Genomic DNA, 25,893 nt, shown 5'->3' on the forward strand with positions numbered 1-25,893 from the left:
AATTTTCAAGATTAAATTATAATTGAAAAGCTTTGGTAGTATCTATTGTGAGCCAAAATTTTTAAATGAAAATAATGAAACCCTTGCTTATAAGGAGTAAGAGTGTATAATGACAAACTGAAAGTCTAGTTGAAGATTTTGATTTTTTTTTTACTCTGCAATAACTAGTACCAGCTTGTCAGTTAATAGGAGAAATAACTGCTGTCTATATCCCATTTGCTACTAAGCATTAGAAGATGGCAGATAAATGTTTGTGGAGCTGAGAAAATTTGGGATACTTATACCCAAGGATACTTTGGATGGTTACAACAATTAAATCCTGTTTTCATCTTCATTATTTGTTTATCATGTATTTTTGGAGCATGTACTATATGTACTTTGCTAGTATTTGGAAATAAAATAATAAGCTAAAATGAATTGCATTCTAGTGGAAAAGACAGATGATAATCAAATAAGAGTGATGAATGTATCTATAAACTGAGGGAAAGGAATAGGATTTTATAGAGTATATTATAAAGGTGTCTACACTGGTGTCAGGGAGAGCTTATTGGAGGAAGTGATACTTGTGTTGGGTCCTGAAGGATGGGTAGGAGTTTGTTAGGTGAAAAAGGTTGAGGTGCAAAAGGAAAGCAAGCGTTCCAGGCAAAGGGAACAACGTCAGCATACCTTGTGATAAAAGAGAGAAATCCAGTGGTGGTGGTATACAGAGAGGTAGAAGGTTATAAAGATGAGTCTGGAGATGATGGCATAAGGTAGACCAAAAGAAGGCTTTGTAGGCCATTTGAAGGATTCTGTTCTAAAAAACCGAAACACTATTAGTGGGTTTCTATTGGAGAGTAACACGGTCAGATTTGCATATTAAAGACCACTCTACCTTCAATGACAGGTGCAGAGAATGATGCAAAAGCAGTTAGCAGATCTGAAGATATATGGTGGTGGTTTGAATTAAGGTAATGGCTGTGTACAAACTGAAGACATATTAAGGATGCAAGTTAGCTGGCTTGGCAATATGAGGGAATGAAGTGGAAGGAGAGAAGAAGTCATCAAGGGTAATCGCAACCAAAAGAACAGTGGTCCTATTAAGATAGGTGACACCCAAAGAGGGCCAGATGTGGGGAAAACTTCTGAGAGTCTTAGATACAGTGAAGTGCTCTTGAGAAGTGGAGATATCCAAAGGGAAATAATTAGCTGGATCTGGAGCTCAGAGAGAAATCAAGGCTAAGAGTACAAAAGACAGTGAAGACTGGGCAGTGAGTTTTTGGAAAATGTACAAAAATATTTTGGAAAGGAATGACAGATGAAAGAAAAAATACCTGTAAACTGAGACAAGCATAACAATAGAAATATTATAGAATTCTAATACTAGGAGAATAAGAAATGGTTTTTATGACTATTAGAAATGGTAAAAATTGGGGTTAAGTGAATAAATAGTGTGAAGTCAAACAGAAAAGCAGAGTCAAAACTAGTCATTGGACCTAATCCCTATCTTTTAGGAAGGGGTAGTTGAGATCTGGGTGGGGAAGCGAAGCTGGCTAAACCTTTGAGACGAGGTGGGATGAAGGAAGCACATATAGCTTCTGAACTTTTCCCCTTATTAAGACAACCACACTAAGTTACTGTCAGAAGTCCCTATCGGGTTACTCCACACCACCTCAGAACTGACGCATGGGCATGTGCAAGTCGGTGAGTTTTACTGTAAAGGGACATTTAAGTAAACTCATGCTGAAGCAAAAGTCATATATTAATTTTAATGGAGTTATGAATAATCAAATAGAGACATCTTTTACTTTATACAAAAGCAAATTTATACTCACATTTTAAGAAGGAGTGCAAACCACAAATAAATTATGATTTTAGTAGAACAGCAAACATTTTTTTTTAAAGGAAAACAGAATTAAAAGGTGATCTAGGCCTCCAGTTCTTAGGTGTAAATAGCTACTCAAGTTTTCAGAATGTCTAAATTTGTTTTTGTTTTTTGGTATTCTAGAATCTCCTTTAGTCTGTTTGAACTTAACAGCCTTAAGAATCAAAGAATGCTACAGACTAGTTTCCAAGTGAGTTGCAGTTTGGTCTTGCTTATATGTCAAATGTCACTTAGAAGTTGAGAAAGAAACAAAGCCCTGTACAACGCTCCCATTTCTTTGAAGACCAAGACACAAATTATGAAATTCCTCTTGGTTTTAGAAGTTTCGCTTTTTCCTGTATTGCAAGAATGAATATTGCTGATAAAGGGGTATGTGACATGAACTATGTAGCAAGGTATATAGATTTATGTAGGAAATTGAAAGAACTCCACAATAATTACTTTTATATTTAATAGCCAAGGTGGATAGGAAGCCTTGTGTAGAATCCATGTCAAAGATTTCAGATCAGAGTTCCTAATGCTTGCTGGTTCCAGTAATCTAGTACAAGCGAGGCAAAACTACTCACTTCTAAACTGGTCCAGTGAAAAAACAAATGCATGAGAAAATTCTAGACTTTGTCAAAACCTTTATCCATGTCTGTCCACAAGAAATAAAATAAAGCTTGAGAAAACAAAATTGATATAATATGCATGCCTTTTTAGATTTTCCCTAGCCTAAGGATAACATTGTTGACCAGTTTTTAGGATATTTACTGAATATTTAGGAGCTGGAAAATGAATAAATAAGTTTATGTAAGATTCTGACAAGGTATGCAGTCCAAATATTTGGGGTGTGAGGTCTAGACAATTGCTGGCAACTACCTCTTTTAGTCTCCAACACTGCCAGGATGTTTGACTGTTTTTTTCTTACAGACAGGTGCCTGTGTTTGGCATATTACATAGTGTCAAGGCAAGGTCTAACAATGATAAAATAAAGATACTGATATATCACAACTTAGTAGGAACAATCTTGAGTTTACACACTATTTAAAACATCATATTTCAAATATTCAGGATATTTACTTTTGTTACATTCACCAAGAAGAACATTCTGCCTGTATTTAACAATGGTAGGAATGCTGCCTCAAAAATATTTCTTGAATATTGTGAATAAAGGAGCCACAAAAACTCACCATGAAAAGTGACCTCTGGAGTTCTACTTAGCCAGAATCAGATCTAAATTCTCAGCAGCAAGCAGGAGACTCAGAAAATGCTGACTTTAATTACAAATTTTATTTATCAATACAATTCACAGTTTATACATGGTGCATTCCACCATATGACCTTTCAGAACAGTTGAGGAAAATGGGTGTAGCTTTCTTTCTAAAAGAGCCTGACTTCCTAAAATTTTGGTTAGAATTTTTTGTTTATAAAAGTACCTTCAACAAGTTAGCTGAATATTTAAATTTCTAGCTTAAATTTAAACTTTGGAAAATAAGCATCTATTGTTTATTTTTTTTTTCCTTAAGATCCTGGGTTTATTTTTTAAGACCCTAATCTGAATGTCATTTATTCAGATACCACACCTACCCACCCAACCCAACAGTAAAAGAAATGTTTTACAATTATATTTAGGGAAATCATTTTCTTTCTGCATTTTAAAAATTGTATATACAATGTACAGCAGATCTAAGTATGAAAACAAAAGAAAGAGTAGCAATCTACTAGGTGCCTTCACTGAACTTCTGAATCTTGGAAACATCCAGAGAGTTACAGGATATGAAATTAAACTAAGAAGGATCACCAGCCTTTTCTATCTTCCAAAAAAAAAAACCTCAAGATTTAAATTGTGCTATAACAGCTTTTTCTCTAATATGAAAGATGAATTATATCTGCAATCTGCATTTTTCCATGTGCAAAATCACAGTGATCCCAGTTTCAACTGCTCTCACAGTCATAACTCCAAAGGTACACCCACGGAAGGCTAGGACAATGCCCATCTCTGACTGTGTATCACCTCCTCTCGTTGGGCAAAAGTCATCCAGGGAAAGAAAATCATATAAGCCTTTCATGTATCAAAAAGCAAATAGGTGCTGGCAGTATAATGTTTCTTAGCGAGTGCTTGTGACACATTGTTTTCTATCTTCTTTTCGTCAGAACGGTAATTCACACTAATTGTCTGAAGTTACCTTCATTAATGTCCATTTTTAACATTTTCTTCTGTCAGATCATTGATAGAATATATGTATATGATATTCATATATATATGAATTTCCTTCTCCCACCTTGAAAAAATGTTTATTATTAATAAATGGTAAATTCCAAATACTGCCAGGACAAAAGGGACTGTTTGGGAGCCACCAATTTTATTGGCCTGGCAAATAATTACACTGTAAATATGTACCATTGGTACCTGAGTCAAATAAGTACTCAGAGGGGCCATGTTTGCACCTCATTTCTCTGCAGTGCCTTTAACGCTAGGGTTTCTGAGTGTTGCTTCAATGTCCATCTAATTTGGCATCTATTCCTTCTTCGAGTATCATCACTTCAGCCATTTTACACACTGTTTCCAGCAAGGTATGGTATTCAAACAGGAGTTGTGGGGTAAAGGGCTGCAGAGGTGAGCCTAGGGGTGGGGTGGGGAAGGAGAAACCGCACATTAGCTAGAGAGGTTCTTCATAAGATATCCTCATAAGATAAGGCACTGACAGAAAATTTCTTAGGTAAAAGGCTGCATAAGAATTTCTTGCCATTTACAAAAAGAAATGTTGTCATCCATATATGGTCCATATCTAGGCTCAGTTAGGTAGACCCTGAAAAGTTAAGGACTGATCCTTCGAAGCTACATTATTACCAGAAACCACTGTAATTCATTCTGAGGCCTTATGGCACATTGGGAAAAGGGGAAGGAAAACAGTCTGGGCACAAAAAGGCATCAGACATTGCTTGGTTGATTCCACTCATCAAAGAAAGTGGACCATTCAACAAGCATCATCAAGAAGATAGTGCTGGCTTAGAATTCCAAATTCTCTTGATGTAGATGGCCATGATGGGTGTGTCTATTATTTTCCCCCTTTGGAGCTCATGCACAAATTTTTAAATGCTACCAGCAACAGTCATAAAAAGCATATAGAAGTCCTCACCTATGGCTATGCCTAAGGCTCTTCAAAGAGAGAGGGCTATTTAATGTTCTCAATGACAGCAATTTCCTCCCCTGCACAGTGTGGCGTCAATCCGTTCAAATAGATACTTTCAGTTTTCAGTAAGGGAGGCAAGACATCCCTCTCGCTGGCTAGGTGGTTCACTGACAGGGTCCTCCTGCATGGAGTCAGCTCCTGGTTGTGGTTCCCAGCCAGTTCTGCAGAGAGCTTCCGCTTAATGGAGGTGGCGCGCTGGAACTTGTCATAAATCTCCACGCTCAACCGCCTCCTGGTTTCCTTGAATTCGGCTGTGACGTTGGCTGTCCACTCAGCAGCATGGGCTCTGAACTCTCCCACCTGGAGCAGGCGCGCAGGGAAAAGGCAGAGAGAGAACCACGTGACAGTTAGCATTTTGCGTGCTTTGTCTTCTGAGCACTGCATTTTCGTGTTTCAAAATGAAGATCATAGCCCTTGTAATACTGGAGGTCTGAGAATCGACAAGTATACAAGTTGTGCAGAGCAAGAGTCCCCTTAGATAGATATGGCTCTAAAAATGATAAATTCGAACACTCTAAACCTAATTATATTAGAGATACTAGATGGGGTTGTTTTTTTATACATCGGACCTGTCATCTCAACTTGCAATGCTCTAAAAAGGCCATCTCTAGCTTTTTAAGACTGTGATTTTTTTCTTCCCCATCTGTAATTTCAGGAAGGATTTGAATGTAGAAAAGGCAGTAAGACATAAACTCAGCAGCAAGAGAGAGTAAAAGCCTGGAACATGAGCCCAGGTGAGCCGGTTGGTTCTGAAAGAGGGGTGCTGTTTGCTTGGGGTGTAAACCCAGGTTTTAAGAGACCAGAAATGGTATGTGCAAGAACTTTGTATCCATCTGCATGTTGGTCTTTTAGGAATTCTCTCTTTACCAAATAAGCAATACAATATTTTGTTTCCGCTTTCAGGGAAAGCAAAGGAATGGAAACTGGCAAGTGCATTTTGAGGCCCATTTGGAGAACGATTTAAGTCCAAGGAGTAGTTTCTCAGTGAATGTTTGTAGCATGAGTGAAACTGCTCAAGCTGTTCGAGCTGCCGTTCCCTCAGCTGCAGAACAGGCATTTTCACAGTGCGCACCTCACAGGCCGGCCGGCTCGTGTGCTCTGCCAACTGCAAGAGCTGATGTATTTCTCACTGCGTCCTTGTCTTTTGAAGGCTAAAGAAAAAAATTTTCAAAGTCCTCAGTTGGTGCATAATGTGTTCTCTGAGCTCTTTGAAATCACATCTGCACTTCTGTGACTTAAAATAGAACAAGGACCAGTCCCGTGAGAAAGTTTATAATCCTCTTCTTAACCAGCAAGGATTTAATAATCTGGACTGTGTCCTCTAATAATCTCCAAATGTAGAATAATTCCCTTTTCCTTCTATGGCTAGTGCTTCTGCTTCCAGCCGAGGGAGACCCGCTTTTCGGACATGACATGGGCTCTTTACCTCACATGCAAATAACTGCAGCTCTGGGTTTTGTTTTGTTTTGTTAAGTCTTTGATTTTTGTTTTAAACTTTGATATGGGATGTGTAAATGATGTTTTCAGCTATGGTCTGAATGTTTGTGCCCGCCCCGTCCCCCCACCCCCCTGCCAAATTCGTATGTTTGGCACATCAGTCCTGTCATCTTAGCTTCCAATGCTACAAAAAGACAGTCTCTAGCTTTTTAAGATTTTGTGATTTTTTTCTTCCCCCATCTGTAATTTCAGTAAGTATTTGAAGGTAGAAAAGACAGTAAGACATAAACGCAGCCTCAAGATGGAGTAAAAGCCTGGAACATGAGGCCAGATGAGCTGGTTGGTTCTGAAAGAGCGATGCTGTTTGCTTGGGGTGTAAACCCAGGTTTTAAGAGGCCAATACCTTTACCAATAGCAAAGGTAATGGTATTAGGAGGTGGGGCCTTTGGGAAATGCTTAAGTCATAAGGGTAGCACCCCCATGAATGGGACTAGTGCCTTACAGAAGAGGCTCCAAGGCCCCTGGCCCCTTCCAGCGTGTGAGGACACAGCAGGCGTTCTGGCTGTGAACTAGGAAGAGAGCTTTCACCCACCCACGCTAGTGCATGGTCCTGGACTTCCGGCCCCCAGAACTGTGAGAAATAAACATTTGCCATTTATAAGCTACCCACTCTGTGGTGTTTTGTTATAGCAGCCTGTACAGGCTAAATCAGTTTCTTAATATAGGTACTAAAGATATGAATTATAAGAGGGGCTATATATGTATATATATTTCAGTATGATGTATACATTTACTGGGGTAGTCACAGATGTGTGTACAAAAAACAGAATGGAAACCATGCAAATATCCTCAAGGGGTGGCACATGGCAGATAAACTCCGCCTCATCATTCGTAACCATATGTACACACACATTTGATGATCTACTTTTTATTTTAAAAAGGCCTCTAATTTCCTACTTGCATTGTCCTAACAAGAAGTAATTGCTTGTTATCTGGATCTGGTTCTGAAAAAAGCAAAACTGGAAAAATGAGTGGTGTGGCACACATAATTGGCAAGGTCAACCATTCCTTAATCACTGAGGCAATTTAGAGGGAACTTGCAGAGAAAGAGGTGCTAAAATTTAGAGCAATTTAGCCTGAAGATACTTACTGTTCCCATAAAGGGCCCTGTCCAACTGTACTTAGATGTAGAAGAGATTGTTGAATGTTTAATTCTGCTTTTAGGGCTTCTGGTTAGAAAAGCATAGACAGCATTGATGGGTGGTGGGAAATGCTGATGCACTCCATATGCAGATAGAAATAAACACCCCCAACAGTTCATGTTATTTTTCCGTTTACCCAGTTGTCTTTCTAGACTAATAGACTAAGAATCTCTCTAGACTAAGAGTTCCTGAGTTCAGAGTCCATATTGTACTCATTGGTGTATCTAAAACATCTAGTATCTGGTACAGAGAAGGTACTCAGTAGACAGTTATTAAATTGCATTGAATTAATACATGGACACTATCTGTAAAATTTTGAAATAATATTTTCAATATAAAAAGTTAAGATTCTGTTGTCTCTCCAGCAGTTTCAATTTATTTTTAAAGACTTATATTTGAAGCATGCTTAAAGATTGCACTCAAATTCAAAAAGAAAACCTGCTTAATATGGCTTTGGACAAAATATTTTCCAGTTAAATTCTCCTGGCTTACACTGCAAGCAGATAATCCTGAACAGGATGAAAGTTGCAGTTTAAAATAAACAATAATGATTAATGAAAAACAAAAAATTCCATCTGACCTTTACTCCTGCCTTAGCAATGATTTTATGAAAAAGGGACTAACCTGTTCCATTGGTGAAGTCATAATTTTCTAAACATAAAAAAGTGCAAATACTAATATATTTCTTTCTATGATGAGGTTTTCCAAGCAGTCATGTTAATAAAATAAACATTAAAGAATCTACATTTTTGTTTAAATAAGTGTCTGTGAAAAGTATAAGAATTAGCTACTGTATTCCATTTCATTATAACAACTCTATGGGGAAGATTCTGTTATTTCCCCAATTTCATAAAAAAAGAAACCAAAGCTAGACAGGTCAAAAAACTTAAGACAACAGCAAGTACATATTGGAGCCAGGATTCAAATATGGAGCTCTGTTTCCAGCATATTTTTATGCCTCGCCAGTGAATTCTATTCACTGTGATTCGCCAGTGAATTATTAATTCTGAGGACTAATCATCTTTTGGAAGAGTGCAAGGCAAATTCACATGATATGGAAATCCATCCTATAGCAGGTTATATGAGGGTGAGGGCAGACTGCCATAATTTCCTAAAGACACTGGAAAAAAATGAAAATTAATGAACTAGGACTACTTATCTAAGCCAATAATGGTGTCTGTTCCCTCTGAATTGTGCGTTTATCTTTCTTTCATCCTTCATGATACTGGACTAAAGGAAAAGAGCTGTTCAAACTCAGTTTGAAAAGAAAAGGAAAAAATAAAGAGAGAAAAATAAAGGACAGTCTCTCAGCATTCAAACCAAGTCCACCAAAATAAAGAAAAATTACTTATTCCCATCTGTTAAAAAAAAATCCTGACCTTATATTATTGTCTACAGTGATATATTCATTACTAATCAAATAACACGGGTCCTAAAGAACAGACTCCTACCTTTTAACGCAGATGAAATTATATATTCAAACTCTGACAATGCTTTTCTGTTTTCAAAGAAATTAAAAGATAAGATCCTGACAATATCACATTTATATAAATAAAAATTTTCTTGAATGAAATGTTAGTGCTGTGACATTCTGGATAATTAAAGTTAATCCTTGTGCATTTAAAGAAATCCCTATACATTAAAATATTCTTGTTTCATTGGACTTTTATAAAGATCTTTCAGTAGTTTAGTCAAATAGTATCTCATCTCCCTAAAACTAAGCAATCTGCACCACTTAGTAACAAAGCCGAGGACCCAAAACAAGCCAAAAATAACCCTAAAGCATCACAGTGAATGTTCCTGCAGCTCATGCACTTGACTCAAAGAAGAGATCTTCCTTTGGATTCCATGTATTCTTCACTTTCCCCAAGTTCTCACAGCCCAGGTGATCTGATTTACAAGAAAAGGCAGAAAACGGAGTGCTACAGTCACTTGCCCTCTAAACTGCTGGAACTGTTGTTATCCGTGTCACTAAATTTAATGGACCAATTCTCCGTCCTTATCTTGCCTGATCGTCACAGCTGCAAATGGCTTTGCTGACCACTTTTTCCCTCCTAGTCTGCTCTTTGTTTTCAAATCAGCACACTTGCACAGTGTTGTCTTACCACTCAGGCAAATTCTCTATCAATTTTGCAGGCTTATTTTCTTTTACTTTCTCCTTAACTACCATTGTTCCTCAGAGTCCTGTTTCTCTCATGCTCCCTAGATGATCATGTTGTTCCCACCGTTTCAATTACCATCTATTTGATGAAACTCCCAATCCACATTTCTAGGTCTAATCTATCTACTGAATTCTGTTGTTTATATAACTTACTGCTTATTAAACATCTTCACTTTAGATGACTCCCAGGCATCTCAAACACAGCATATCTTCAAGTGAAATAATGTAACTTCTCAAATCTGTTCTTATTTAATTGATTATTGCAGTGAATAGCACCATTAACCACTCAGTTTCCCAAGTTGAACTTAATTATAATCTTTTATTCTTCCTCTCACTCTATTTTACATCAAATCAACCCCGAGTTTACCTCTTTTTTGGTCAATTCCTTTCACTTCTTTCCATTCCCATTGTCAAAACTGCAGTCTTGTCTACCACTGTCTCCTCTGGGTTCCCTCAGCAGCCTCCTGACCACGCTTGCTGACTTAAGACCTTCCCCCTCAAATGCCTTCTCCACACAGTAGCCAGAGTGTCCCCTAATAAACACAAAATGATCAAGGACTGTCCCTTGCACAAAACCACTCAATTGATTTCTGTTTCACCTAGGATAAAGTCCAAAGTTCTAGACTCTACTACTGTTTCATCCTGTATTTTAATCACTATCCCTCTCAAAGCCTACCCTGGGGGCCATCCTGAACATCTCTTTTTCCTAGAACAGCCACTGTTTTGCCTTCATTTATTCATTAGTTATTATTCTCTATGCCCACAATACTGTTTCCCAGTCCTTCCCTGGTATATTTCCTAAACATCCTCACAGAGCCATTCCCTGTCCCCTAGACTACATCAGGGCCATTTGCTATTGGCATCTACAGCAGTCTGTACTTCCCTCATCACAATTTATTACAACTGCTAGTTTAATTGCTCTCCTGGCTGCATGACAGTAGAGAGAATTATCTTCCATATCCTAGTCAATATTCCCAGAACCTAGTAGACTGTCCACAGTGGGAATTCAATAAGTGTTTGTTGGATGAATGGATGAATGAATGAATGAACGAATGAATGGCAGATAAATCAATCATGTTTTGGATACAAGCTTCAGTAAAAAGTCTGCTTCCTGGTTGATGCTGATCAGTTAACCCTGTTCCTCTCAGGAGGAAGAGGCAAGAAGGTCTTTTCATAGTAAAGGTTCAAAGTGTGTTTCATCAAACCTCTTAAGTCTTTGTAGAACTTCCTCATAATTCTAGGAAGTCTATGATGCTCCTCAGGTCTCATCCTCAAAAGTGAAAAACATCACACCTGTTGTATCCTTTAGGTCAAAATTCCTTTTCTTTCTCTTCTCCTTACCAGCCCCTAACCTTTTTCATTATTCTCAGTACTTTGCATGACAATGTCTGCCTAGGCTTATCCCAGAGCCAGGGCTTCACCCAGAACCTGGGCTTCATCATCCTTATGGAAGGTAACTTTAAGTTGAAGAAAGATTATCACTTGCACTTTAGAGGAATCGCTAACATGTTCATCAGCAACTATGAACATTTATTAAGCTTCTAATAGCTTTTCAAGACAGCAAAGTCTCAAGATTATAGAGGCCCAGTATTTGCCTTCCCAAGTGGTTCCAAACCCTATAGTCCTAAAGTTCTCCAAGGTATCTCAAATAATACCAAGAAGGCCCTTGGAATGGTATTGCAACATACTTTAAAAACAATCACTTGCTACATTCTAACCCTTTTAGGGCAATCTTCCTAAATTGCATAAGATTGATACGCTGGCCTAAGAGACATGAAAATGTACTAATCTACAAACTTGCAATTTATGAAGTTTACAGGAAGCTCATTTATAACCATAAGGAGTAGTTATCATTCATTGACCCCAATTAACCAAGACTGGAGATTCCTTGAGGGTAAAGATCACTGCCCTATTTCTTATCAAGCTCACCTATCCTTCCCACTCACTCCACATTCTAGCATCTTTGACAGTGCTTTCAGCAATACAGTAAGTTTAGTCTTCCCCACTAGACGGTAAGTTTAATGGCAGAGACTATGCATTCTATTTGTTTCTTCTCTGCATAAAAGTACCCAACATGGTAATTTGAATAAACGAAATGCCTGCATACTTTCTGACTGCCTAGTGAGAAATCTGTCACTGTTGACTGGCATAGCCATCTTCCAGCACACATTCCAGGACCCTCACAGGAAGCTGTTATTTTCATATGTTCTATATTAGTGTGAGTATAGCCTGAAGAGAAAACAATTTATAAACCAGCTTTAGTAATCACAAAAATGTACATATTCTTTGATAAATGTCAATCATTCATAGAAATTTATTCTGGGCAAGAATTTCCACTAAAGGAAAAATTAAGTAAGTAGATATTCTCTGAAACATATTTTTAAAATCTTATAATAGTACCTGTACAGATTCAGTGCATAGCATACCCAGCCCTTAATAAACCTTGTAAGTGACATTGATGATAAACTTTGTGAGGGCGGAGTTCTTAATGGAATGCTATTTATTTGTCCAATATATGTATCAGAATCAGATAGCAATTGCCACTGAAAGTCTTTTGTACCCAGGTATTAAAGAAAAAGCATAAAGGAATTCAAATTTTCTTTCTCTCAAAGGCCTTTCCCCCAATCATCTCCCTTGGGTTTCTACTTCCCCATTCTTATTACATGTGCAAGGCCATTTTTTTGCAGTCCTACAATCTTTGCTGGTCATTTTCTCCCTACACATCTTATCCTGCCTTCTCTCATTTTCTGTTCTAATTGGCTTTACTTTCTGTTCTCATGTACACTCAACTATGAATAATGATCACTCCTTACAAACAAGCCAGTCCCATTCACAGAGTGATAACTGATGAGGAATTTCTATCTGAAACTCTGTAAGGACTTTCCCAATTACAACAGCCAACTCAAGTATTGGATAATACTTGGAAAAGCTTCAGATTTTCTTTTTAAACGTAGGTGCAGATCTAACCCTTGATGTGGGCAGTGACATGGATAGACTTTATCATTAAGTGATGTCTTCCAAAGAATCTAAAGCAAAGCTAAGCACTGAGGATTTAATGTCCATTAAGTAATTTTCTCTACCAGGAATACAACTAAAGAGATTTTCCTTGTCTTTGACCAATGCTTCTGTCTGTCCCTTTTGACAGTGGGATTTTAATTTATTTTTCTCAGTGCTCAGATGCTCTTATGACTTAATGACTTGAAGAAAGTTAAATATTAAAAGCAGGTAGCTGAGTTGAAAAGATCCCTTTGGTTAAATTTGTAAAAATAATTTGAAGCCTACTTTGCATTCCAAAGGTTGCCTAGACTATAATTCCTGACAATTATTATTAATTCACCTTCTGAGTATTGACATTTCTTTGTATTGTTGAACTGTACTTTTAAAAAGAACAATTCAAATTATTCTCTTTATGGACCAGGTTAAAAAAAAAATAACTGAAAGGGTTACTAAGTGTCACATTATCTTGACAGAATAGTACATGATGTTTTTCTCTGGTTTTCAGAAAAGTATATGTAATATTCATAAGGTCTCTTTAATCTAAACTATTTTGTTTAGTTAGCAATTTCTCAGCTTCTTAATACCACATATATTAACATAATTGTGTAAAGATGAATAGTTTTAATAAAAACAATGTCAAGAAAAATAACACTATAATTAATACCATGATTTTAAATATCTTTCTTCCAAAATGTTAAAGTAGTATATACAATGTTAACTACTACCTTAATGAGGAGGTGGGGCTGCAAAATCAAACATTCACTGACTGTAGAATAAACTCAGCTTCTTTTTGCGTTTGTGTCATTGAACACCCTTCAAATTCTCCCCACTCGTCTGGCACTGGAGTTACTTCAACAATCCATAATATGGAGCTCATCCAACTTATACAACATTTTATTGTATTTTAGAGATGGGAGTATTAAAATTTATAAAACAATATAAAATAATAGATGTACTTATAAAATTCCACACCCTCTTACATGATTGAGTTATAATAACTAGTAGATATGTGTTTGGCAGTACCATGTGGGAACTCTGTAATGGTGGCTGACCATCGATTTATTGCTTAGATATTAAATGTGTATGGCTCTGTGAAAAACGCCAAGTCAAAAATAAGAACTGAGTGAAGGGATGGGCTGAAACTTTAAAAGCATTCTCCACAAAGTATGCTGATTGTATATTTAATAAAATCAAAACATTTAATGATATTTCAAATAGTTGTTCACCTAGAACAAAAGGGCATTCATAGTCCTGCAGGAATACAACACCTATCCACTAAAAAATGGTTTGGCTGCCTTTCCTTGTCTTTCCCTTTCCCTCCTAAGCAAGTCAGCCCCAGAGCTCTTAGGCGGAGCGTAACTAGGGACACATCAGTATGGCAGGTTTGGGGAAGGCGCCGTGGTGCCGGCGTGGGGTGCCAGAGACGGACCAGCATGAGGGGGGCACCCGCACAAGAGGTAGCCCAGTGTGGGGTGTCGGAGCCTTAGAGGGGGAGGAGGCAGCACACACAGGGAGCCCTAGCGTGTAGAGCTGGGGACCAAGCAGGGCGGGGGGAGGGCATCTCTACAGGGTTGCACCGAGTGGCAGCAGTGGCTGTCCAAGACTGGCTCCATACAAGGAGCTTGATCAAATCATAGAGTAAGAATAACAGGAATCAGGGATCTCACTGTAAGAGAGAGGAATTACAGATGTTAAAAAGCAAAAAATTAGAAGGGATTCCTGTGTTTGGTTGTCACTGAAGGTATTAGTATGAACTCATGTCTTTTTTTCTGTATTACTTAAAATTGAGGTAAATTCACATATTAGTTTCAGGTGCACATGATTTTATATTTACATATACTGCAAAATGATCACTACAAGAAGTTAACGTCCTCACAGGTTGCAAGATATATAGGTAGATATGAATTAAATACAGTCTTAGGCATATGCATGAATATGAAATCACTATAAGAAGTTAACATCCTCACAGGTTGCAAGATATATAGGTAGATATGAATTAAATACAATCTTAAGCATATGCATGAATACGAAATACATTCCTTGAGCTCTGTCCACTCAGAGGGTCTGGGAGCACTGACAATCCCATTAGCAAAGAGCGACCACATCTTTGTTTCTACATACCATTATTCTTGGGCTAGTGCTGAGAAATTATAAATTGACCCTGAAACATCTTATTTGCAGAAAGTAAAGAATTGCTCAAAGAATGATGAGGATATGCCAAAAAGCACAGAAGACAGCTTGAAGGGGCTCCCAGTGAACAGCTAAGACTGGGACAAATTGAGGATCAAAACAAATGATAATCATAACAGAGTACAATTCACTGATTACAGCAGAAACCCACGAGTCTGTAGGGACATTAATAAATAGATAATTGAGATGTGATGATGAAAGGGACAATCATAAAATCCCAAAGTACCTCCCCACAATATATATTAATTGCACAGGGAGAAGTCTGGCAGCCACTATTTTATGTCCCACAAGTAATGGGACCAATCAAAATTGTGTGCTGTCTAAGAGGACGCGATGAGAAGAGCTTTCTTGTGTGTTTAGATTTCTGTTGGGTGTCTATCACTGGCCCATTTAAAGAAACATGTAATAGTCATGGTTAAAAGTCAGCATTGAAGTTCACTGATAATGGTGTCCTTTGCAATTTTCAACCTAAAATGAAGAATTTTAAACTTAACTTAGAAGTATACATGGACAGACCTCACTTCTCAAAATACTTTCAGGAAGTTCACACGCAAAATGTTTGAAGCCCACCATTCTGGCCCTGTGGTTTGTAACTGTGGTCCTGGGCAGCAGTGACAAAAGGTTTTTTCTCCCCATTCACTCCCTCCTCCTGCAGAAACAGAAGTTGTGGCACACTTCTTTATTCTCCATCTCATCCTTTGTCTTCCTCTATCCCAGAGTTCTAAGGAGAGAATGTCAATATTTTGTACCCTGTAACGTGATTGATTTAGGAAGCATTACCCAACCAGGGGTATATGAATCTCTTCGGGGACTATGTGAAGCTCTTACAACTTGATATATATTATGAGGATGTGTGCAGTTTTTTTACTGGGAAAGGGAATCAGAATTCTTAAACTTTCAGTGTGTGTGACCCAATAAAGGATGTGAATCCCTGCTGGTGAAGTAAATTCAACACTACTGCTTATAGGTGATTCTCCATTTCTAACAGTGGAAGGCCATTCAAAGCATAGTATGGACACATTCCAGGCATTTGATAAACCTTTGTCAAATAAATGTTCCAGGAGCCAAGTGAATTTTTGGGTGTCACAGGCAGGTAACAGAGAAGAGGACGGTAGAAAGTAGTGTGGGAGAGTGCCCTAAAATTCAAACAAGGCATGTTATGACACAAAGGCCCACTGGAATGGGTTGGGAGGAAAGCTGCCCCTCTAATGGTGCTTCCTGGGTGAGATGGACAAATAATTTCACAAATAAATGCATAATGACAAATCAGGACTAAGTGCAGTGATGCCAAATTAAGGGATGTGATAACAGCATATAAGGAAGAGGAATAATTTAGATGGGAGGGGTCATATAGGAGGTCTGGAGAGAGGTGACATTTGATCTGAGATCCAGGTGCTCTCTGTACTTAGCAAAGTGATAGTGATGGAGAAAAGCAGTCAAGGCCAGGGCATAGCCCAGGGGAGGCGAAGGGGCCCACGTGAAAAAGAGCTTGGTGCCATCAGAGAACAGAAGAAGGCCCCTGTGGCACAGTTCTAATAAATTCTCAGTCTGAGAACAAAGTTCGGAGACAACTGAAGAATTTAAGCAGAGAATAAAATGACCAGGCTTGGGTTTTGGTTCCTGAGCATGTACCACATGTGTTGATAAGAAATCCTGGGAATACAGAGAAAAGAACAGGACTTCTACTTGCATTGGTCTTTATCAAGCTGCTATGAGTATTGACTATGTGGAACGACACTATGCCCTTACTTAGTCCCTATGGTCCACGAAGGAAGAGCAGGTTGATGGTGGGCAGGTTATCATTTTCTATGAAAATCAAGGGAAAATGTTTATAGCTTCCAGGGCTAATTAAATCCGTCTCTGATCAGGTGCATCACCAGAATAGCTGTCAGTGCAAGTCACAGAGAAGTAGCTGGAGAGATTTAGAGTGCAAAATGGAAGATGAGAAGCCAGTAATAAAGGAGTGAGAAAAGAACAAGTCTTCATTTTGTTGCTCTTTGTTGCTGCGCTTTCAGAGGTTAATGTATTTATCTCTGAAAATATGCTCCATCAGTTAAAAAATATCATATTTAAACTCTGCATAATGGACAGTGCAAGAAAATATTTAATATGGTCTATGTAGATCCAGGAAAATTGTATTTCCAACTCTTTTTCAAAGGGCAAATTGTTTCCAGAAATTTCTCACAGATAAATGCTCCCATGTCCAGTTGCATGGGTGTGGGGGGTCGACATTTATAGAAATCCTCTGAACTAATTGAGGATCTATAGATAGCTATTCACTTTGACATATTAGGTGAAATGCAGACGTAGTAATAGTAATATGAAGCTCAAAGATATTCTCCAAGAATTGCTCCAAATAGGGGAAAGAATAAGTAATGTGATTTTACACATTTATTTCAGTGCCTTTGCAATTTGCCTTTTACTCTTTTTTTCCCTAGCTCCTTGAAATGATAACAATTAAGGATAATATAATTGCCAGGAGGTAAAACACAATCTGTATCATTAGCACAGAAGCAGCAGGTTTGTTTTAAAGTGGGTTACTGCCAGAGATTCTTAGTCTATATTCTATAATACAGTCTCTGATCTATATTCTGAACTAAGTCTATAGCTGCACTGTCCACTGCAGTGGCCTCTGTCATTTTGGCTATTGGACACTTCAAATATGGCCAGTCTGATCTGCGATGTGCTGTAAGTGTCAAATACACACTAGATACTGAAATTCTGCTACAAAAATTATATCTGTCTTAAGTTTTACATTATTTGGTATTTACATATCAAAATGAGAGTAGTTTAGATATATTGGGTTAAACGAATATATAATTAATTTCATCAGTTTTCTTTTAGTCTTTTCATGAGGCTATTAGAAAATTTGAACGTTATATATGTGGTTTGCATTTGTGCTTTGCATTCTATTTCTGCAGGACAGCCTTGCTCATAGAGTGCCCTTTCATTGCTATCTTTAAACTGGATTACAAAGAACCACTTTTATTCTTTAATGAATATGTAAAAAACACATTTTCAGGAAAAGGGGTCATATATTTTTTGAAAATAATGCAAATCCAGAAAATAATGCAAATCCCCCTGCTCCCTATCAATAACTAAAAGTAGCAGAGGGGGTCTAATCATGGAGAGGGGCTTTAACCATGCAGAGCTCACTGCAAAGCAAGTAGATGCCTTTCCCAAGCCCGCTATAGCACTGCCAGGTTAGTTCTACAGAAACGCTGTTCACGCTGTGGGACATGATCTATCTCACAAACAGTCCACTGTATTTCAACTAACTTGGCTAAACCATAACGAGGCTGCCTAAGAAACAGGAAGAAATGACAGAAAATAAAAGAAGGGGCAGTGAAAATAATAAAGACGTACCCCAGCAGAGTGCAGGGGCTCATGCTTAGCTTTGTTCCTTCATACAGATCAGAAATGCTGCAAACCTGTCCCCCCAGCCGTGTTCACTGATGGATGGCTTATGGATTTAGAGTTTAGGGAAAAACCACTGAATGCAAGAATAGCGGACAATGAACGCATCCATTGTGAAAGGAAAGCCAAGAGCTATACTTCACTATTCCTTCTGCAAATGCTTCTATACAGTATCTGGAAAGGCAGCAAGATGGCACAAACCCCCTAGCCTGCGGCAGCCAGAGCATCCAAGGCATCTACTCACACACTTAAAATGTAGGAACTTTATCAAGAGAGAAAATGAAGTAGAACCCTTTCTCTTCCACTGTTAACCTCCTTGGGCAGGCTGATTTTCATATACAGCACTTATTGTATCATCTTATGCTTTAGAGAACACGATTTGACCTATTTTTGTATCTATTTAACAGAAGGCTGTGTTATTATGGGTTTCTATTATACCTTGGTCTGGTTGTTTTAGGAAGCCTGCATTATATCAAGCACTAAAAGGGCAAAGAAAAGTCAGGAAGGTGAGAAAAGGCAGGGGAAAAGCAAGCATCTCCAAGAGGTACTTACTGTTTCTGATCTGATATTGACTGAAAAGTAAGCCCAGCTTCATTATCATTAACACCAAACAAATGCTCAGAGACGGAGAGTGAGATGAACTTTTGCTGGGGTCAGATCTGAACATTTTCCAGGCTTATAACAAAGCTCTCAAAATATTTAACTATTCCCAAGTTCCCCTTTCACTAGCCATCTTATCTTCTTTTCCTTCAAATGTAAAAGCTAGTTGCCTCTGCATTTTGAATAGTGAAAGATAGAAATTTACATGGAAAGAAAAAAGAAGAAGGAATTAACCAATTCACTTTGCTCTAGTTTAAAAGTCTTTTTAAACTGCCAGACTGTCCAACAGGGGACAAGCTATACATATGATTGTTTTGTTTGACGAAATAACCAGATACCTGAGAGCTTTGGCATAGACAAGGATATTGTGCTACTCATGGATGCCATGTGTGGACAAATGAAATGTATCTGGAAGAGTAAGTCCCGTGAAGTAGACCAGACCTTTGAAGATGTTTCTGCCTCAGCTGGTAGTGTCAAATTAGGGATGCCTACAAAGACCCACAAACAGACAACAGGAGAACTGTGTTACACATAGAATATTGATCAAATATTAAATTCTAGAACTTTGACATTTCCCAACAGCTTTTGAAATAATGCTTTTGAGTTATGAGCTTTCAACTGACAGAACCTAGACTTTTGGTCAAAAGAACTAGGGTTTATTTGGCAAGGTAGGGATTCTAGATGCAGCTTCACATTTATATTTCTAACACTTCTATTTGAAGGAAGTATTATTTTATGAGGTCCAGCTTTAGCATATTACTATGCAACCATAACCACCATTTATAATAATTCCGTAGCTTACAACACTTGTAAAATTGGGATAACCTTTTTTGTAAAGTTGAATCTGCTTATTTAAGTTAGAACAGTGCACTAACTTGGTCATTTTCCATTCGTCCTCCTTCAAAAAAGCCACAGAATGATGGCATCACCTCCCACTGCATGGAAACAACTGCATGAAGCATATGAGCTTTCCCACTGGTCAGAAGCAGGATAAAAAAACAAATTTCCACTATATTGGATATAAAACTATATAAAACATTTTCATTTTTGATAGGCTTTAGTACATGGTACCTCAAAGCCAGACACACTTCTGATCAAGCATAAGTATTCCCAAGTATTTCCCTCTCAAATTAGAAAAAAATGATACAGACTTTACTTTACATGTAATCATATTAATGAAGCACCAATATAAAAGTATGTAATTTAGCATTTGAGTGCCAATAATGGAATCAGTGTTTTGAGAACCTTTTACCATGTAAAATTGTGGAAGGGATGGGAGAAGTACTACTTCTTTCTCAAAGCTGCTCATTCAGAATTCTCATGTGGGTCAAACCAAATTGCAGACATGCCATTTCCAATAAAAAACACTCCTGCTAAGTTCCAGTGGGAAAAGAAAACCGTGCTATTTGAAATTAACTACTGTTTTGAAGCCAGCAATTCTGATCAAATGTTTTCTAATTAGAAAAACAAACAGTAGATTATCTAGCATGATACATTGGAGGTAACTACATTTTCTAATGAGAGATCTTGGAAAACATACCGATTCCTCTTTTAGAACTCCATGTTGAATGAATTTCATGTTAAGAAAATTTCTCTAAGCTCCCTCATCACCTCACCCAACATTATTGTGATGTGTACTGTTCTCTAGATACGGTCAGTTGTATTCAAGTCACCCTGTCTGCCTGAATTTGTCTTCACTTATGCACATATTTTACTTTTGAAATCAAGTAAGTGCCCTTCAAGTTGGCAAATTTGCAATGTTACATAGTTTGGAAATTTTATAAATATTAAAATCGTATGGAACATGTTCAAATGCTTAAAATAGAATCAACTGCCCTGGGCAGTATTTCACATGGGGTGGGGTTGGGGGTTCTCTTTAACATAACAGGAGGAATAAATAAAAACCAATTATTTTCAAAGAAAAAGCAACCAACAAAATAATACAAAAAGTATTACTACAAAGTATTAATATAAAAGGTATTATTAAAAAGTTAAATGTTAATTTAAAACATTAAAGTATTAATTCAACACAAAAAGGTATTAATACAAAGTATTTAATAAAATTAAATATTTTAAAATATGAATTAATTAAAATTGCCAAGAAGATTCCTGTCCTAAAACCATCCCACCAGGAATAAAAATGAAATTTTCCTGACATTTTTTTCTAGCCAGAGACTAAACTTTTGAACTAGTTTCTAACTTGATAGTATCAAACCCTGTACTGCATCTTACAGTTATTGCTCAAGGTTTTTTTATGGAAACATGAATAGCTTTAGCCTATTGAAAATTCTAAGTAGCTTATATGTCAAGCTATTTAATTAGGAAATTAATCATCTCTTGAATATTATAATTTCTTTTGTATCTGGAAGCTATAGAATGAATACAAGTCAGCAATGTTAAATATAATTTGGTTCTGAAAATGTAAAAATGTGGAACAAAACTAAAATCTTATTTCTGATTTGACGGGAGAAAAAAACTAACTCCTTTCTCTTTTATCACTGAAGAAGTAAGTATAAGATATGCTAATATTGAAAATAGGTATGAAAAAGAAACTCACTGTGCTATTTTAGATCTCTCCAGATTTTTCTGAATTCTGAATTCTACTCTTACCTCTGAGTTCAGAATCATTTTATTGGTACACTTTTTATTCATTCAACTCAACAAGTATTTATTAAATGCCTTTTATATGCTAAGCACTGTTTTACCTGATTTTGATGAAGTAAAATAACAAAAATTCCTTCCACTGTGAACAATACCATCTACACAGGGGGGCATTTTAAATTGAAGAAGTTAAAAGTTACAATATTTATAATTTTGATTAGTTTATTTGTATAGGGAAGATTTTTTATCCTATAAAGTTGTTTCTGGAATGGCAAAATGTTCCTATCACTAAAAACTTATGTTGTTTTAAGCAAAAAAAAAAACTTGAAGATACTAGGTAGTGAGCCAGGTAGCTGTCTCAGAAAACAGCATGACTCTGACTCTGATGGAGGGAACAGTCAGTGCAAAGGCACTGGGGCAGGGCTCTGCCAGGGGAGGGGAGGGGCAGCAAGTGAGCAGTGTGGCTGGAGCTCAGGGAGCCAGGGGAAAGAGGATAGTAAGAGAAGAGTTTGTGGTAGCCGGAGTGAAATTGTAGAGAGCATCTATGCTACTATACAGACTTTAACTTTTACTATCAGAATGATGGAGAGACATTGGGAAACTTCTAAGCAGAGAAATGATATGATATTACTTGTTTCAAAGGATTATTGTGTCATCTTGGTTGAGGACAGACTTTACATAGAGCGAAGGTGAAAGCAGGGAGACCAGTTAGGAGGCTTTGGAATAATCCAGGCATGAGCCAGGGGTGGCTCGGAAAAGGTGATGAGTAGGTGAGATGTGGTTGGATTCTGGATACATTTTCAGATCAAGGCCATAGGACTGAATGTAAAATCGGAAAGAAAAAGAGAAATCAGGGATGTCACCTTTTCTATACTCCAATTCACCCAAGGAGATTTAGTAATTCTCTTTCTTCATTCCGTGGCACACAAAGCATCTTCTTTAGAATTCTATCACAGTACCTACCCTGTAGTGATTATTAGTACATGCTTTATACCCCCACCAAACTATAAACTTCTCTTTGAAGGCAAATGCTGTCACTTCTTTATACCTCTATTCCTAATACCTAGCAAAATGCCTGACACACCGTGGGCAATCAAAACATGCTTGACAGACAGCTCCATGAGCACGTGTGGAATGGCATGTGCGGGCGGCAGACAGGCAGACTTGCGTATCAGAAACACTGCTCAGCGAGATCCCTCTTCCTCCCATGCTCAAACGTAGGCTATACTGCTTTTTGGTCAATCCACATTTGTGACAAAGTTTTCATGTTGCAGTTCTGTGACTTCAAAATAGGAAAACACTTTTTATCCCGCCCTGCTTACCTACGTCCTTCTAGCCCTTACTACTCATTAAGGAACCTGTATCGGACACCAAACAGTGGTCATTTGAACCGAATTTATATTTAGGCTAAATCTGCCCAACAGGCTCTTTAAAGCATGGTAGAAATGACCCAAATTGGAGTAAATATATACAAATAAAACACTAGATGGCATAACAAAACCCTCACTAAAATAAGTATCTCAACTCCTCACAAATATACACCAGGAAACTGAAGGAGCCATCGACATATTACAAGCGTTGGCATCTGTGAAAAGTACCATGAAAAATATCATCATATGTGTTGCATTCAGTTGCAGAAATGAAACTCCTTTGTGTAGTAAGATTTCCCAGTATGATTGATTATTTACATAGCTTTGGGGTAGTATTTCATATAAACACTTTTTTCAAAAGATAACTAGGTGCTCGTTGATACAGACAGATTATGAAAATAGCAAAGCCAGAGTGGATGAGCAACTATGAGTAGCAGGGATAAACATTTATGAGATCTGGAAAGCTTTCTGTTATTGTTTTTTTTCTTTTCTTAGATAAAAAAATAGTGAAAAAATAACCCAGACATTTCAAGTTTTAGGAGCAGCCTGGTATTCTGGAGCTAGAGTTTATCCTTAGAGTTGGACCCTGTTCATGACAAAAGTGACTACTTTAGTCAGCTTGTTTGTTAGTTGGTTGGTTTTGTTTAATCACAGATGTTGAAGTCAAGCACCTATCCACAGTTCTTAGGGACAATCTGTCCTGAGGAAGCAATCCAAACAGAGCTGTTTCAGACTAAGATATCCAGTAACACGTCTAATGATTAAAACTGCTATCTCCATTTGGGGGAGAGTATATTTGCATTTATTGTGTGTATATGTGCATGTGTATGTGTGTCTAATATACATAAGTAAAAACATTATGTACAAACATATATGTAGCATATAGTATATATTGTGTTACTGTATCAGCTGCCCTTTTACTGGTTTGGTCTCTGCACTCAGGAAAGACAGTGCCTAATAGAACAAACTCATCTAGAGTGGTAAGAAGATCGCTGCGATATGCCGCCAAGCCAGGGGTTAAGGAGTGAGATGGTCAAGGACGGCCAAGTGAGATGGCCTTTGAGAAGATGACCAGTGGACTCTAGGAGCAATGTGGTTTGATTACCCAGCATAAAGCTTTCCATTTCTGCTTTATAATTCCTTTAAGTTACCCTCAAGCCTCCGACAGAGTTATAAATTGTTGCAGCCTCATATTAGCTGTGTTCAAGGGAATAAAGTGAGGAACCTATATCTGTGATTGGAGTAAAGGGGTCCCAGAGAGAGCTTCACAGTCTTAATATGGCCAGGCAAAAAAAAAAAAGCACTCCAGAGCTGCAGTCCGGAGTGACAAGTGCCAAGGGCACTAGGGATGGATTTGCAGAACGTTCAAAAAACTAGTCTGTCTTTGAGTTGAGATGAAAGATTTGGCCAAGTTCAGAATAAAGAAAGTACACCACATATGTCTAGCATAATATGATTTCGCCTAATGTATAGTCATAATCTAATGTATAGTTTATAATATGATAATTATACTATTTGTAGAAACTGGCTTGTAAATATAGCTCCTTAGGATGTTGGGTTGAATCATATGAAGTTGTGATTCTTAAGTAAAAAATAGTTGAATGTCCTCAGTGTCACAGAGTTCAACCTAATAAATTTCAAAAATAATATTATACAAGAATATCCTGTGCTTTTATATCTGTGGCTACTGTGGCTTTATGCATTGGTTTTATGAAATTTAACATCAGTTCAAGATTCTGGAAGGTTTACAGATAAAACAGATTTGATATCATTGGATCCCATCCTGAAAAGAGTATATAATCCTGAAGGAGAGCAGAATCTGCTCTTTTTACAGGAACAGGAATATCTGGTCCCAGTACAATTTAAAGTCCATCTGTAATTTCCTTAAAAATCAGGCTGCTCTGTTTTACTTCAATTCTTACCTTAATGCCTCTATTTTAATAAAGCCATTAACAAATCTTAAATAAGATAAATGCAGGTAATATAATATCTTGAATAATATAAATTCAGATAAGGAATCTTAACCCATCAGAGATTTGGGAACTAATACAAAATTCACCAAATATGAGCATGGCACATAAATTCAAATCTCCCGAATTATCATTATAATTATTATTTTAACTCTTGAATTAGAGCAACAATGTGTATGTTTTGCTGGGTTGTCAGGTTAGAGGAGGTTATGATCTAGAACAAACATTTTAGAGGTGTTAAAGCAACAAGGGTTAAGTTCCCCCGTATGCTAAGTGGCCTTGAGATGTCAGCGATGGGTTCCTCTCATTGTGGTTACTCAGGGACCCAGCCTGACACAGCACCACGATCTCCTATGGCCGCTATGCCAGGGGCAAGTAAGCACTTGAAGGGCTCAAGTGCAATGAAATCCTCCCATTCTGCTCACATGGGTTCTGTCCACACCTCATTGGCCAGAACTTTTCACAGGACTCACTAATCACCAGGGGAAAAGGAAGTGCAATCCTGACGTGTGTCTGAAAGAGGGACAAATGAAAATATTTCATGAATAGCACTGATGACTGACATTTTTACTTGAGGAAGAACATGGGCTCTTCTTTGTTCAGAAATAGACTTTCTGTATCTGTGGGAGCGTTGTACACATGCGTGCATAAGCACACACACACACACATACACACACACACACACACACACACACACACACACACACACACACATTAACTGGAAGCCATTCTTTGAGTTCAAATAAAGTTTGAGGCAGAAGAACTAAATTCCCTTACTATAATTAGGGTGTCATCCACTAAACACTAAACAAATCACCATACTTCATTGCAAAACATGGTCAAATAATCCTTGATTAAACCTCAAAGTGTCCCTCAACTCAGCTCCAACCAACCACAAACTAATATTA

At 37.6% G+C, this 25,893-nt stretch overlaps 1 protein-coding gene across 2 annotated transcripts in view; it reads right to left on the minus strand.

Annotated features, from left to right (window-relative positions):
* Positions 1-1,734: 1,734 nt before the first annotated feature.
* KCNK2 (potassium two pore domain channel subfamily K member 2) overlaps positions 1,735-25,893 on the minus strand; it is a 119,595-nt gene continuing 95,436 nt past the window's right edge. For both annotated transcript variants that reach the window (XM_036912540.2, XM_036912539.2), the window contains exon 7: positions 1,735-5,340. In XM_036912540.2, coding sequence (XP_036768435.1) covers positions 5,023-5,340 — 318 coding nt within the window. In that variant the 3' untranslated portion in view covers positions 1,735-5,022. The remainder of the gene's footprint in view (positions 5,341-25,893) is intronic.

Source organism: Manis pentadactyla, chromosome 9 (genome assembly GCF_030020395.1).
Source record: "Manis pentadactyla isolate mManPen7 chromosome 9, mManPen7.hap1, whole genome shotgun sequence".
Classification (NCBI taxonomy): domain Eukaryota; kingdom Metazoa; phylum Chordata; class Mammalia; order Pholidota; family Manidae; genus Manis; species Manis pentadactyla.